The 14305-nt window shown below is 35.0% G+C and overlaps 2 protein-coding genes across 5 annotated transcripts; both read right to left on the bottom strand.

Moving 5' to 3' along the window:
* Positions 1 to 246: 246 nt before the first annotated feature.
* On the bottom strand, positions 247 to 6442 carry LOC108205210 (SH3 domain-containing protein 2). Of its 3 annotated transcripts, XM_064090108.1 has the most exons (11): positions 6163 to 6381; positions 4740 to 4844; positions 4559 to 4628; positions 4328 to 4476; positions 3558 to 3659; positions 3275 to 3469; positions 2463 to 2525; positions 2219 to 2371; positions 1724 to 1798; positions 1273 to 1362; positions 247 to 797 (listed from the first exon to the last, which is right to left on the bottom strand). In XM_064090108.1, the coding sequence occupies exons 1-11, from the start codon at positions 6220 to 6222 to the stop codon at positions 789 to 791; spliced, it is 1071 nt and encodes a 356-aa protein (XP_063946178.1). In that variant the 5' UTR covers positions 6223 to 6381; the 3' UTR covers positions 247 to 788. The 3 variants fall into 3 exon arrangements, with proteins under 3 accessions (XP_063946178.1, XP_017230551.1, XP_063946180.1); XM_017375062.2 differs by lacking the exon at positions 247 to 797 and having other exon boundaries at positions 1094 to 1362; positions 6163 to 6442; XM_064090110.1 differs by lacking the exons at positions 247 to 797; positions 1273 to 1362; positions 1724 to 1798 and adding an exon at positions 1805 to 2039 and having other exon boundaries at positions 6163 to 6382.
* A 2824-nt stretch (positions 6443 to 9266) lies between these two features.
* On the bottom strand, positions 9267 to 14261 carry LOC108205209 (cold-responsive protein kinase 1). Of its 2 annotated transcripts, XM_064090103.1 has the most exons (11): positions 14114 to 14261; positions 13958 to 14001; positions 13041 to 13454; positions 11787 to 12205; positions 11071 to 11193; positions 10861 to 10988; positions 10569 to 10779; positions 10439 to 10501; positions 10270 to 10343; positions 9939 to 10089; positions 9545 to 9684 (listed from the first exon to the last, which is right to left on the bottom strand). In XM_064090103.1, the coding sequence occupies exons 3-10, from the start codon at positions 13427 to 13429 to the stop codon at positions 9967 to 9969; spliced, it is 1530 nt and encodes a 509-aa protein (XP_063946173.1). In that variant the 5' UTR covers positions 13430 to 13454; positions 13958 to 14001; positions 14114 to 14261; the 3' UTR covers positions 9545 to 9684; positions 9939 to 9966. The 2 variants fall into 2 exon arrangements, with proteins under 2 accessions (XP_063946169.1, XP_063946173.1); XM_064090099.1 differs by having other exon boundaries at positions 9267 to 9684; positions 10270 to 10501; positions 14114 to 14260.
* Between the last annotated feature and the right edge of the window lie 44 nt (positions 14262 to 14305).

Below are 14305 nucleotides of genomic sequence, written 5' to 3'. Positions count from 1 at the left end.
AAGTTCAGCCATTCGGGCATTGGGTTGGTATCGGTGGCTGTGACCTACCAGTCCAAAGTGCTGATAAGAAGCTTCTTTATGAAAGGTAAGTATAACCCTTGTGCATCAGGACAACCTTTGACACATACATACATTCACTTTCCGAAACATGTAACAATTAACAATATCTATGACTACCCTGTACGGATTTCCCAGGATTTTGAGTGATTTTGACAATGTATATGAACTTCAAGACAAATCAAACGCTTAAACGCAAATTTCTAATACTTAAATGCTTCGTCATAATCAAGTGTCTACTTGCTACCCTCAAATTAGGGTCGAAGTCTTTCAATGAAAAAGATACGTACTGATGAGTCTTTTATATGCAAATCCAGTTTATGTCTTGCGATTAGGAAAATAGGAGACTCTTTCCTCTTCATTGCATCATTTCCGCAATTAATAGTTCTTCCTGGTTTCGGAGAAACTGGCCAGTGGCCACAAGTCACAGCCATATCACCCAGATGTTGCAGAGCTTCAAGTGTTTGAATGATATGCGACATTTTAGGCCTATCTTTAGGATTCGGACTCACACAACGCAGTGCCAACTTTGCCATTTCTTTTGCTCCTTTAACCGAATATTGCCCACAAAGCCGGGGGTCCATGATGTAACGTAGCCTCCGGCTACTAGCCAAGTATGGTTTTGCCCAACTGACCAGGTTTTGCTCTGTTTTCATTCTTTTTTCAGTAGCTCTTCATCCTGTTAGTAGTTCAAGCAGAACAACTCCGAAGCTATAGATCACTCCTGGTTGTCAAGTGTCCTGCAAATCGATGGTCAAAATGAAATATCTGAATACAGATTGTTACCCATTTCTGGGTCGAGAGTGGATCCCGAGAGCTCTGATACCAGGAAAATGATCAATTCTCCCAAAAATGTCAAGATATTACAAATCTATTTAAATTAAATTATTCTCTCAATTACTATCCTCTTAAACAAGGAAAAAATCTATTTGAATAAAAAAAATAAACAATATTCTGATTGATATTACAAATTAATATAATATTCCTGATTGATACCAAAATGGGAACATATCATACACAGAAGGTTGTTATGATCTAACAAAAAACTCTGACATTATAATTAATAATAAACAATGTATATAAATACACATTTATAAAAAAAAAAATCTATCACTTGCTCCAAAAAACATCTGAATTTACAATATAGACCCTGTGCAAAAAAATTTAGAGCCAAATTTAATATTAAGGTGAACTCATTTCTAATTTGTTGCTTACAAGAGCATTGTCCACTCTTTCTACATAGGCTGAAGGAAACCATCCAGTTCTTCCCATGCATTTACCTTCAGACCATCCACTAGGAGCAACCTGTTCCGAAATTATGCAAAAATGAATAGGTTATATCACTTGCTGTCCTAATTTTGGCCTAAATATTGAAGTCAATTTCTCTTGAAAAATTCCAAGAAATTTCATAATATTCGGCATATTCTTCCATAAGTCATTGAATAAATTTACTCGAAAAATGACTCTGTACATCTCAACTTCCCCGACCCTACTTGTTAGTAGATTTTTGGTTTGGGTTTTTCGGTTTTTAAAAGCCATGTGGATAATATCCGCAAGAGCTAGTTTATGTCGTCTGTGTTAAGGGGATTCTCTAATAACTAGTAATCATGATAACTATAAGATATTCCCTTAACTGGATTCTGAATTAGCAAAACAAGAAAGGTACCTTATAAACGGCAACATATTCATCAATTGCTAAATTTAGCTCACCATCAGCTTGAGCATCAAATGGGTGTTTAACCTGTAGTGCAATGTTGTCGAAATCTACTCAGACGAGTTATGGGAAACAAAATTAAACGTATTTTTCCTTATGACCAGAGCAAATTTAAAGTGTTAAAATACAAATTTAAGAGCACTTGTGCTGAACTAATACGCAACACATGTCACAGAACATATTTGCTCTAAAAAAAACAAATCAATACTTTAACAGTCTAAGAGCTTACCTTTGCAGGATCCTTGGAACGTGTTAAAGGGGTATTTCCCTATCAAACATTAAAGTATTATTATCTAAACGTCCGGAGATATCTTTGCATGTCTTTCGGTTAGATGATAATCTTTTTTGAATGAATGAAATCCTTGTAGCGGCTTATTGTATCTCGAGATACAACTCATCTACGAGTATGTAGACCCTGACAAAAAAAAAAAAAAAAAAAGAGCTTACCTTTGCCATAAAGTAGTCATGACCTTCACTATCAGTTGCCTGATCATCAGATCCACTTATAGTAGCATCCTTGTGTGCAGGTGGAGCATTCACATTCCTATGAGAAGTTTCTGGTTTCCACGAGGACTCGATTAGTTGCATCTCCAATATCATCTGAATAAAACAAGAAGGAATTTTTAAGGACATATCCCTTTTCACAGTTTCTACTCTTGAGTGTGCATTTTTATGGTGCATAATGACACACCTTGGAATGTAGCTCGTCCAAACTGTTTAAAGCATATACATGATAAGATCTCTCAGCACCGACCTGTAAATCGAAAAGGTGAGGATTAAACAGCGTTTATCATAAACAATATGGGTGCAAACGACATAACACTCCAAAAGTGTGCCTTCCCATGGAGTGAATTAACAACCAATGCTGACAGTATCTGCCAGCCTTAGTTTGACCAACTAACAGACCATGAATGAAAAGGTAACTACAAAGACATTGAGACAAGCAGTTAGAATTCTCAACTCTCTCATCTACCCAACTATAACCTGTAAAGAACACAGCGGCACTTAATACCTGAATGGAGTGCAACTTCAGTGTACTGTATCCAAGAAAACTAATGTTCCATTTAGCTTGTGTGTGTGTGTGTAGGAGGGAGAAGGGGGGGGGGGGGGGGGGGGGGGGGGGTTATAAGACTATTTTGTCCTTCATTCCATTCACATCAACTTAAACAAAAGCTCAAACCGCCAATTTGGGAAAGAATGCTTCATTCTCCTTCCTGCTCATTCCGCTTCTGATCCTCGTCACAGAAAAACTGTACTTTCTTCCCATTTTAACCTCTTACATCCTTCTATTCCTTTAGTTTATCATATAAGTTTTCGTTCTATTACTACTACGGTCTATCCCCCCACCCCCACCCCCACCACCACCAAACCGAGCAGAAAATTTTTAGTAATTTACTTATCAAGAGTAGATGATTGTTGACTGTGCAAGAGCCCAGATCCTGAGACACAAAAACACTATCATTATACTGCCAACAAGTGTGAAAGCCCAAAAAATAACTATACCATGGTAACAAGCTTTTGGAACGTCAACTGTTGCTGCTGATCCTCTACTGACAGCATAGCAGTGGTTGCTTCTCTCTGGAGTACCACCATAGAAGCTCTATGCTCTGTCAGTCTTGCTTCTGCATTTTTAAGCTTCATGACACTCTCTACAGAAGCATCTTTACTTCTTGATTGACGTTTGATTACTTCGGCTGCCTAAAAAAAGAGGTGTAAGGAATAAAAAAGAAACTCTAGCTACATACATCAGTTTCCCACAATACAAGCTTACTAAATTTAGTAATACCTGAGATTCAACCTCTTGCCGAAGTCTCTCGCAACGACGTGTCAAGTGACGAGCATCTTCCAGTGGAGCGCCTGTTATGGATGCCCGTAGTGGGTTGGATACCTGCAACATCATAATGTTAATTGTGAGAAAATAGGAAGAACCCTGAAAAAAGATGGAAACATGCATATAAAGTCGGCTAGAGTAACAATGAGAAAAAGTAAAAAAAGAAAGAAATATATCTAATAAACAAAACAATAGAGATAGATAACTCTTACTAACTCAATTAAGGTTGAAAACAGAACTACATCCTTCACACATATTTACACAATGTACAATCTCTTTAAGCCTAAGAAAATTTCTCCAATATAGCAACTAAATCAGCAAAAAAGAGCATCAACTTCATTTAGGAAAAACAATAAAAAAAAACAACTTCTCTACCTTCATTTTATAGCAAAAGAAAAAAAGGACATGACCCTATTCAAAAAAAATAATGTAATTCTACCACGAGGTGTATATAAAGACAATGAGGGGAGCTCATAATATATAACTTGTTGATAAGATAAGTTTTCCGCAACAACATAGACAATATGATCATACATTAACTTTAGCAGCACTCCTCTATTAATTTCCAAATTAGGTTGGTATTAATACATTAACAGCAAGGATAAAAATGTGTTATTTACTTATATAGTATGGCAGGGCTTCATAATCTCTATTATAAGATCTCCTTGTCATACATATCTTTAGACTTTTCATATAAAAAACAAGAGTAATATCGATCTATATACCTGATCAACAAAGATACCAAGCATAGCTTCCTTCTCATCTTCTATGGAACTATGTGCAGTTCCAAATTGCATGACAGCTCTGGAAACTGAAGAACCAGCTTCTTGATATTCATTTGCAAATTTGCAACAATTCTCCGCCAACTTTCTAACTACAAAAATGGTTTTATAGTATAATTTTTTTCATCAAGAACTCACAAGAAATTGCCGTAAAGAAGGCAGAACCACACTCACCAATCTCCAATTGTTTTTTCATTGTCGAAACAGAACTTTCAACACCTCGAACAATCTCCCTCTGAAAATGCTGCAAATCACGAAATGGGAGACTTGACTATAGGTCAAAGCTCTTCTATAGTGTTGGCAGAATTACAAATAGGTACGTATATATAAAAAAGCAATGGACTGCATGACAAACCTTAGTTTCCCTGGTAGAATTGTACAAATTTTGAAGCTTTTGGTAACCTTGAAGTTCATCGTCATCAAAAATGTCTGTTTCTTTGCCTAATTGTTTCAGAATAGCCTGCATAATATGCCAGTCTTAAGATCGAGCCGTGATGAATTCTTAGTAAATGGCTTGGTCAAGTGCACAGCAATCATATTTTAGTTTCATTAATGGAACCACCAAGTTTCTAAAGAGAAAAAACTATGCGGGCAGATTCGACTAGGGGATACTATTTCCAAAAACGCCAACAGTGGATGATTAAGAAAATTGCGGATGAGTCTCAATTAACAGGAGCACAGTAGACTTCCGAAAGAACTTATATTAACTTATTCAAGTTTAAAGCATTAGAAAATGTTAAAATAAGTTGGGCCAGGCCACTTGTCCTGTACAATCAGCAGTTCAGCACATTAAAGTGGCACAGTAACACCTATGTTTTTCTTAATGTATATATCACAGTATTGCCTCTCAAAGACTGGAATCTACAATTTTACACTAAATGTTTTGGCTTCCTCCCGTTGGCACAGATCCTCTTATAGCAACAGACAGCACTACAGGTTTGTCATTGTGACGCTAAACAACAGTTACAATTCTCGTCTGAATCAAAATTGATATATATATGTTTGGGATTTTAAAATCAATGTCTTTCTTTACGTATAAACATGCATTTTCGTTTAATGCTCGTTACACCAAATAATATTGGGTTTGGAATGAGCAAAAGATGTTGAGCCCTAAAGGATGTTTAAACTGGTTATGGCACGAGTCTGTGGGGAATCAAAAGTTGAAAACCGAAAATTACAATATGGAAATTGTATAAAACATATGTTCTAGGTCATGAATCATTGCATCATCAAAAACTAAATCAGCTGTAATCAATCATGAGCTCAAATGTGTATCATAATAGATTCAAATCGCCATATTTGATCTTATTATTTTAAACAAATGTATTATGGTAACAGTATACTTGATACTTCAATTCAACCCAATCTGTATATCATGCTTGTGTTAACAGCTTCCCTCACTCAAAACCCGATTTCAAGATATAAATAGTAAATCAAAAGACCTCATACCATGTCAAATTACATAGCCTATAGGCCCTATACACAATATGTACATCATCTTGGTGTTCATACAATTAACATGATCAATTCAATACAAAATGTAAATACCACTTACACAAAAACAGTCTATAATCAAAATTTAAGCCAAGAATCAAGATGGTAATCATAAAAATTGAATCTTTTAAGCTACACAAACAATTTATACTCAAAATTAAAGCCAAGAACCAAAAAGGTACTAAAAAAATTCAACCTTTTTCAGCTAAAATACGTCAAATCAAGATTTTAACAAAGAAAACACACAAAATAATCAAAAATCAAAGATGGGTATTTGCAAAAACCTGCTGTTGTTTAGCTACTTGTTCTCTGAATTTGCTAGCTTGTCTTTTTATTGCCTCCATTTCTCCTTTGATCTTGTTTTTATAGATCACCACTTACACTAAGAATCTCTCTCTGCAACTCTCTCTCCCTCTCTCTCTCTCTCTGCAAGCATCTAAAAAAGGGATTGAATATCTGAAGGCATAACTGTTCTGACAGCAGAAGAAAGAAATGGGAATTTTTATTTCTTTTACTTTTCTGAAGACTTTCCAGAAAAGGTAGCACGTGACTTAAGTACTTGTGCACGTGACTAAAACCCTTCTGGTTTCTTGAATCTTATTTCCGTGATTAGGGTGGAAATAATCGGGACAAGTTTGGTTATTACTCTCCGTTTACATGTCTTTAAAAAAAAAAATTGCATCAAAATACAACTTTTCTTCTTCAAGTTGCAAAATAAAATCTGAAATATTTTATTACCAACACTTTCAATAAAATTTTAAATATTTAACTATCAAATATATCACACAATTATTTTTATTCTTTTTAGAATCTGGGTCCTAATATAACTCTAGTTCGGTTTACAACTCTAGTTTTTATCGTCGGAATGATTTTTTCATCAAAAATATGTTGCTTATAATTGATTGTTTTGGACCATATTTTTTAAATATCTAAATTATATTTCTTACAAATTAATATATGTTTCGAAAATTCTTGGCATAAATATTTATACAACTCATTTTAATTTTAGAAATAAGAAAATATAAAAATTAAACTAAATAATTTTTAATATCTTTAATTTTTTTACATAATATAAAAAAGGTAGGGAGGAATAAATTACTCAGTGAGTTAAATAACATGCTGCTACTTTTAAAGTTACTGAGCAGTTTACAAGGTAATGAAAGAAGTTTACAAGTTTAAAGTTACTCAGAACATGGAAACATAGAGCCGAAAGAGGATTAAGATTCCTGTCTATGCCTCTATGGTGCCGGGAGACCAAAACAGTTAAGGAGGATGTCTAGTGAAGACTGAAGAGACATGTCTAAAAGTCCCAGACTTTGAATCCAACAACCATTGTGATACACACATTTTCTTTGACCACGAGCTTATCTATATATCCTTATTTAGTGGGTGTTTGGCTCCCCTTTTAAGTCGGACTTCTCGACTTATAAGTTAGAAGCACTTATTTCATACCGTTTGTATAAGAAGTCAAGAAGCACTTAAAAAAAGTTAGGAATGCTAGCTTTTGTTTCAAGGTTTCTACTTATTTCCCAAACACTTTAATCACTTATAAGTCTTATCTTGCTTCTAACTTCTATTCCACTTATTTATTTTAAGCAATAAGCACTTATTTTAAACTCACCCAAACGGCCCCTTAATCCTGTTTCCATCTATTTTTTACACGTTTTTTTTTAAAAAATAATGTATTTTAAAAAATTGTTAGAGCGGTATCAATATACTTATATAAAGGAGAAGCGAGGGGCGTGTAGGTGGCGCCTCTCACATCGCTCCGTTCTATTTTTCTGAATTTCTGGAATTTTTGGATGAAAATATCAAAAATTAAAACTACCTTTTTTAGTTTTGGTTATATTAGAAGCACGTTTCAGAATCTGATTTTGTTTCAAATTATTTATGGATATAGTAGCTTCAAAGTTTTAATCTGATTTTATTTCAGAATATTTAATTATGGGATATACAAATTATTTATGGAATATAGTAACTTGAAAGTTTTAATTTGATTTTGTTTCAGATTATTTAATTATGGGAAAAAGTAGCACACAAGTCTTTCTGCACTTATAAATACCCTAATAGATTGTTGAGTTTTGGATCATCTAAACACAACCTCCTCTCTCTCAATACCACAAACCTACCTCGCTCTGGTGATAGTTTTCATGCTCGATTTCTAAAGGAGAAGCGAGGGGCGTGTAGGTGGCGCCTCTCACATCGCTCCGTTCTATTTTTTTAATTTTTTGGAATTTCTGGATGAAAAATATCAAAAATTAGAACTACCTTTTTTAGTTTCGGGTATATTAGAAGCAAGTTTCAGAATCTTATTTTGTTTTAAATTATTTATGGAATATAGTAGCTTGAAAGTTTTAATCTGATTTTCTTTCAGATTATTTAATTATGGGAAAGAATAGCACACAAGTCTCTTTGCACCTATAAATACCCCTATAGATTGTAGGATTTTGGATCATCTAGACACAACCTCCTCTCTCTCAATACCACAATCCTAGAAGTCCACAAATCCAAACACGGGAAAAGAATATAATCTTGACATGATATTGATGGTTGATATTAATAAATAACTGTTAGTGACGTATGTTTGTTGGTTATTTTTTTATAATATTTGTTTTGTTCATCGGACATGTGTGTTGTTAATTTTTATATGCATTATCTGTTTGCTTCGTTCAAGCAACTTTTATTAAAAAATAAAGGTTGTTACAACCAAGGATAATTATAGACCGCTATCTCACAAATTTAAGTTAAATGTTTTTGTGCACAATCAATCCAACAAAAATTGGAGGAAGGTGACAATGTAAGAACATGATTACTTAAAAAAACAAATAAAATTAAGATTCGTCATGCTTTAAATTGTTAATTACGTGTATAAATTTGTTTTCATTGTTTCACCATGAATTATAGTCCAATTTTGCAATTTTATATATTAGTATTGATATTACATTAAGATTTTTATACTATAAATTATTTTATCCTATAAATATTAATTTTGAAACATTAATATATTTTTTATAGACATCCGCAAAATTATTTTATTCTACAAATATTAATATTGAATCATTAATATAATTTTTATAGTCCGCCGCAACGCGCGGCTTCTCAACTAGTTTGTTAAATATGATCTGCTTCCATATCGTGTGTATCGCATGGAGTTCTCACCGATCATTCTTATCGCTCGGTTAGTCCGATTTATATAATTTTGTTGGCTATGGAGTTAGTCGGCGAGATCCTAAATAGGAAAGGATATTCTGTAAGACTCTATTTTTGACTAAAAATGATCGGTTAAATTGAATGTACAAGACATCATGTAAAGTTAGAGACCAACCGACAAAGAACTCAGAAGCTAATGTAAACGGAATTAGAGCCAATCAGCGAAAAACTCAGAAACTAATGTAAATAAAATTTTCCCATTTCTCTTTTGTCCAAGTAATTTCTAGATATCTCTATCATGTTCTACATCAATTCTCAAACCCAAAGTTTTAGATTGATGATTATTGTAAACATATAAAACAGAAAGAAACTACAATACCATAATATATGTTGATATTGGTAGCAGGAGCATTCGAAATATTGGAAATCGTCTGTTACTCAACTGGACCCTTGTTTATCTGCTTAGGTTCTGAGGATGCATAATTCATAAGCATCACAACAACTTCAGACATTGTTGGCCTCAAAGAAACCGGTGACTGAGTGCACTTCAAAGCAATCTCTATCATCTTCTTCGCATTTTCGACGTTATATTCACCCGAATCTATTGTCTCATCTATCAAATCCTCATGCGTGCCATTGTTATAAGACTTCCATGCCTGTGTTTCATCACAATATTAGCTAGTATTTAATTTACTGTTTCAGTTTTAATAAAAAACAGCTGGTCCTGAGCATACGAATGATTATAGTATATGTTTAGCGGAAAAATAAGTAGTACGTGAAAAATAAGACAATTTTCCACCTGTCCAGCGCTTTTTTTTTTCGTGAACGTATGCTATTGACATACATATGTCATGGACTCGGACCGTTAATTAAATGCCAGGTTTTTGATAAATTTAAAGGACACACTTACATGTTCAAGAAGAGATTGGGTCACAAGCTCATTCTTCATATGATTGCATCTTCGGCCACTTATAACTTCCAGGACCACAATTCCGAACCCGTAGGTATCCACTTTCTCTGACAAGTGCCCGTGAATTGCATACTCTGGTGCCGTGTAACCCCTTAAGTATAAAAAAAATGTTAGAATAAAATATGATCATGGTAAGCCATCCTCCCAACACCTTGATTTTTTGGGAGAATCGGTCACTTAACAAAGAAATCATGTAGCTCTGTAGTTCGCGGCCAATTTATATACATGTAATCATGTATCTCAGCTAAAATCTGTAAGAAGAATGACTTACACAGTCCCTGCATATCTGGTGGTAAGATGACTTTGATCCGTTGGTAAAAGTCTTGCCAACCCAAAATCCGCAATCTGGGGTTGAAAATCATCATCTAGTAAGACATTGCTAGATTTCATATCTCGATGTATGATGCATACATGAAATTGTTCATGCAGATAGGCAAGACCTCTAGCAATGCCGAGGATTATGCCAACACGTTTTTTCCAGCTGAGAGTTCCGCGTTTATCACCTGCCAATGCCCATGTAAGTTATATTATACATGAAGCTTTGAAGTCGGAAGTTTAAGGCCAACTCACCATATAAGAATGTATCTAGGCTTCCGTTCTCCATATATTCATAGACGAGGAGTTGAACTGGTCCTGTGCCACTGCATCCTAGCAGACGGACGATATTTCTATGATGAACATCGCTTATAAGCCTGACTTCACTCTCAAAAGCCGCCATTTCTTTGCTTGTCCTTACAACAAGTTTCTTCACTGCAACTATGGTTCCATTCGATATAATGCCCTGTTCACCACAGTATCAATTCAGCCATATGCCATATGCATTCTAGTGATTAATAGGAAATAATCACGGATACGAGATCACCTTGTATACATCTCCAAAGCCGCCTTCTCCTACTTTGCATTCTTCACTAAAATTCTTGGTAGCTGACTTCAAATCTTTGTATCTGTATATAGTTGGTCCCTGCAACTTATTTACCTCTCGTATATCACCTAGAAAAAGAGTATTGTGTATTATGAAGAAAAATTCAGCACATTTATACGCAAGCATTCAGGACAATTAAGGCCTCATTACCTGTATTAGCTGGTTTACGCTTTCGTGATAATTGATACCATAGAAGTAAGGCAATTATGAGAAAGAGAAGGCTTATAACCCCGACTCCGCCTGCAAACATGGCTGTCTTCTTGCTAGACCTACCTGGAAATTAAAATTTTATTAGTCCTTTATGTATCCAAAGTTATAGTGCATCCTGGACAATTCAGGATCTGCATAGAGAAAATTATTGTGCGGATCATAGTTTTGTGGTCTGCTAGATATGTGTTAACTAATTAACTTGAGAGTTGCAGATAGTTTCACTTGGCAGTTTTCAGTGCAGACCAGAAATTCCCGGGAGGTGCCCGTGCCTGTTTGGAAAAGACTTTTCCTATGAGTTTTCGGCTTATAAATCAGAATCAACTTATTTGTAATGTTTGTGTAAAGAAGTTATAAGCCAACTTCTGACTTATAAGCCAACTTCTAAGAAGTTTAAAATCTTAACTTCTTTTAATGACATTTTTTTTTTAATTTCACTTTACAATAATGTATATGACTGATAATTTATAATATATATTATTATATTAGTTGTTTTTATATCTAATAAGTTATAAAAACAGATCCAAAAAATTACTTTTCACTTATAAGTAACTTGTCACTTATGGTTATAAGCAATAAGAACTTCTTTTAAGCTAAGTCAAACAGTCTCGGAATAAAATGAGTAAAAGAAACGCATAGTTCAGATCTGGAATTCTAACCTCCTTCCACATGAGGCATGATATTTGTTATATCATTATCAGCAAAGAAAGGAGTCACAGAGTATCTCATGAAACAACCGCCAGCTGCAGAACTTCCTCCTGGTTGAGGAAGGCATGCTTGAATGTTACTATATCCTCCCATCAAGCATTTTCCGCAATCACCCTGGCTTACAGTGCCAGTACATTGTGCCAAAGCGTATACTGTCACGGATGCTTTTGCTGATGGACCGCCATCAAACACTTGCCTTTTTGCCACTGCAAAGTAGCTCTTTAGCTTTGGTGTGGCATCTGCAAGATCCTTTAACAACTGCACTGCAACTAACTTAAAAGCAGTTTCCGCGGGAACTGTCCCTTTGCCCCTACATACCTCAGATGAAAGGCCAAGCTCTGTTTCTGTATAGAAGGTTCGCACCTCGTACCTTGATTACACATTAATATGCACTTTAGGAGAAATCCGAAATCCATTAATACAAAATATTATTAGGCTTTCTTCAACATAACCTGTAAATTGAGCCTGTTTGGCAGAGTTTAAAATTGTGAGTTATATGATTTAACGTGACTTAATATGGTAAGTTGAGAACTTAAAATTTTGAAATTACTTCAAACTAACGTCTGACTTTAAGTGGGCGTTTGGGTAAGGTTAAAATAAGTGCTTTTTGCTTAAAGTAAAGAAGTGGAGAAGAAGTTAGAAGTAAATTAAGTGGGTGTTTGGCCCCCCTTATAAGCTCGACTTCTCGACTTATAAGTTAGAAGCACTTATTTCGTACCGTTTGTGTAAGAAGTCAAAAAGCACTTAAAAAAAGTTAGGAATGCTAGCTTTTGTTTCAGGGCTTCTACTTATTTCCCAAACACTTTAATCACTTATAAGTCTCATCTTGCTTCTAACTTCTACTCCACTTATTTATTTTAAGTAATAAGCACTTATTTTAAGCTCACCCAAACGGCCCCTAAGACTTATAAGTTTTTAAAGTGTTTGGCAAATAAGCAGAAGTCCTGAAACAAAAGCTAGCATTCCTAGCTTTTTATAAGTGCTTCTTGACTTCTTACACAAATGGTACGAATAAGTGCTTCTAACTTATAATCCAGAAGCCGGACTTTTAAGCCCTCCCCAGACAGTTCCTAAGTCAATTTCTGGCTTATTTCTGACATGAATCCAGTTTCTGGTTTATTAAACAAACAGACATTCTCCCGTTTAAAATCAAAAACAGTTTTAAGCCATTACTCAAAACCTTCAGGAATAATCAGTTTGCTTACCTAAGGAAGCAACCATCATATATGACGCGAGCTCCATGATTTAATTTGCAGATTTTCCGAGCTTCAACTTTGGCTATATCAAAGCAGGCGACACAGTCTGCAGTAGATAAATAATCTCTGCACTGAAACAAAGTGTACACATTATTAGCCACGGTGCTGGCCTGCTCCGCGGTGGCAAAGTGTTTTTTCTCTACAGATAGCTGTCGTCTGAGGTCTGCGAAAGTAGAATTTAAATTTCTGAAGTATTCAGATGGATTCGCAGCATCAAATCCGCTGCACTCTCGGCCTGGTTGGCTTATCTTATTTGCTTGCGGATCTGACATAGCTAATTCTATCAACAATGTCACTGCCAGTACTACCACCGCGATCATTTTCCACCACTGCTTCATTTTTACCTTAGATATCTGAAAATCACTTGAAATTTGTAAACATAAAATTATCAGAGGACTGATATGAAATTTTGAGATAATTTAGAGCAAGTCCAAGAGTGTCTTAGAGGATGCCCTATATAAATAATAAAATATAATGTCCTAGTAGTTTAGGACATCACTTTTATAAATTCACTCCAACAAAAAGCCTTATCCACAAGCCCTATTATTAAAATATTAATATTTTGAATGAAAAAGTAGAGGGAAAAGTAGTGGGGAGAGAGAGAATGATAATATTTTATTATTAAAAGTGAAATGAGGCACAAGTACGTGAGCCCTAAAAATAGGGCTGAAGTAAGTTGTCCTAGTGATTTAAGGCATCACTAGGACACTGTTGGAGCAATGTTTTCGATCAAATGCCTCAAATTATGACTTAGGACATCATTTGAGGCAGCTGTTGGACTTGCTCTTATCTGGTTAATGTAGATTTCGATTTCAAGCAGTGACGGAGTCAGAAACAAATGCAGAACATATAAGAAGAAAACTCACTCGTTTGTGGTAAGGTGAAGCACCAGAACTAGTTAAAAAATATCCTGAAAACACGTTATAGTCACATTAACATGATATTTTTCGGGACGGAGGGAATACTAAATTAATAATTCGATCATCTCGAAAACGCAAAAAATATTTGTGTCAGTAGCTTACCATTATTGTTCAGTTTTGGGTGATGAATTAGAGTCAAGCGACTTGAGTTCACTATGGAAGAATGAGACGCATTATAGAATGAGGGGAGGTTGACTTGTGAGTTGTGACGGTTGACTCGGGGAAGATTTATAACGTTTCAATGGGTGAGGTCGTGAGGACATGTACGAGCGGTTTGAGTTGGTTTTAAAAAAA

The sequence above is a fragment of the Daucus carota genome, chromosome 1 (assembly GCF_001625215.2).
Source record: "Daucus carota subsp. sativus chromosome 1, DH1 v3.0, whole genome shotgun sequence".
NCBI lineage: Eukaryota > Viridiplantae > Streptophyta > Magnoliopsida > Apiales > Apiaceae > Daucus > Daucus carota.
This window is presented reverse-complemented; position numbering and strand designations above follow the sequence as displayed.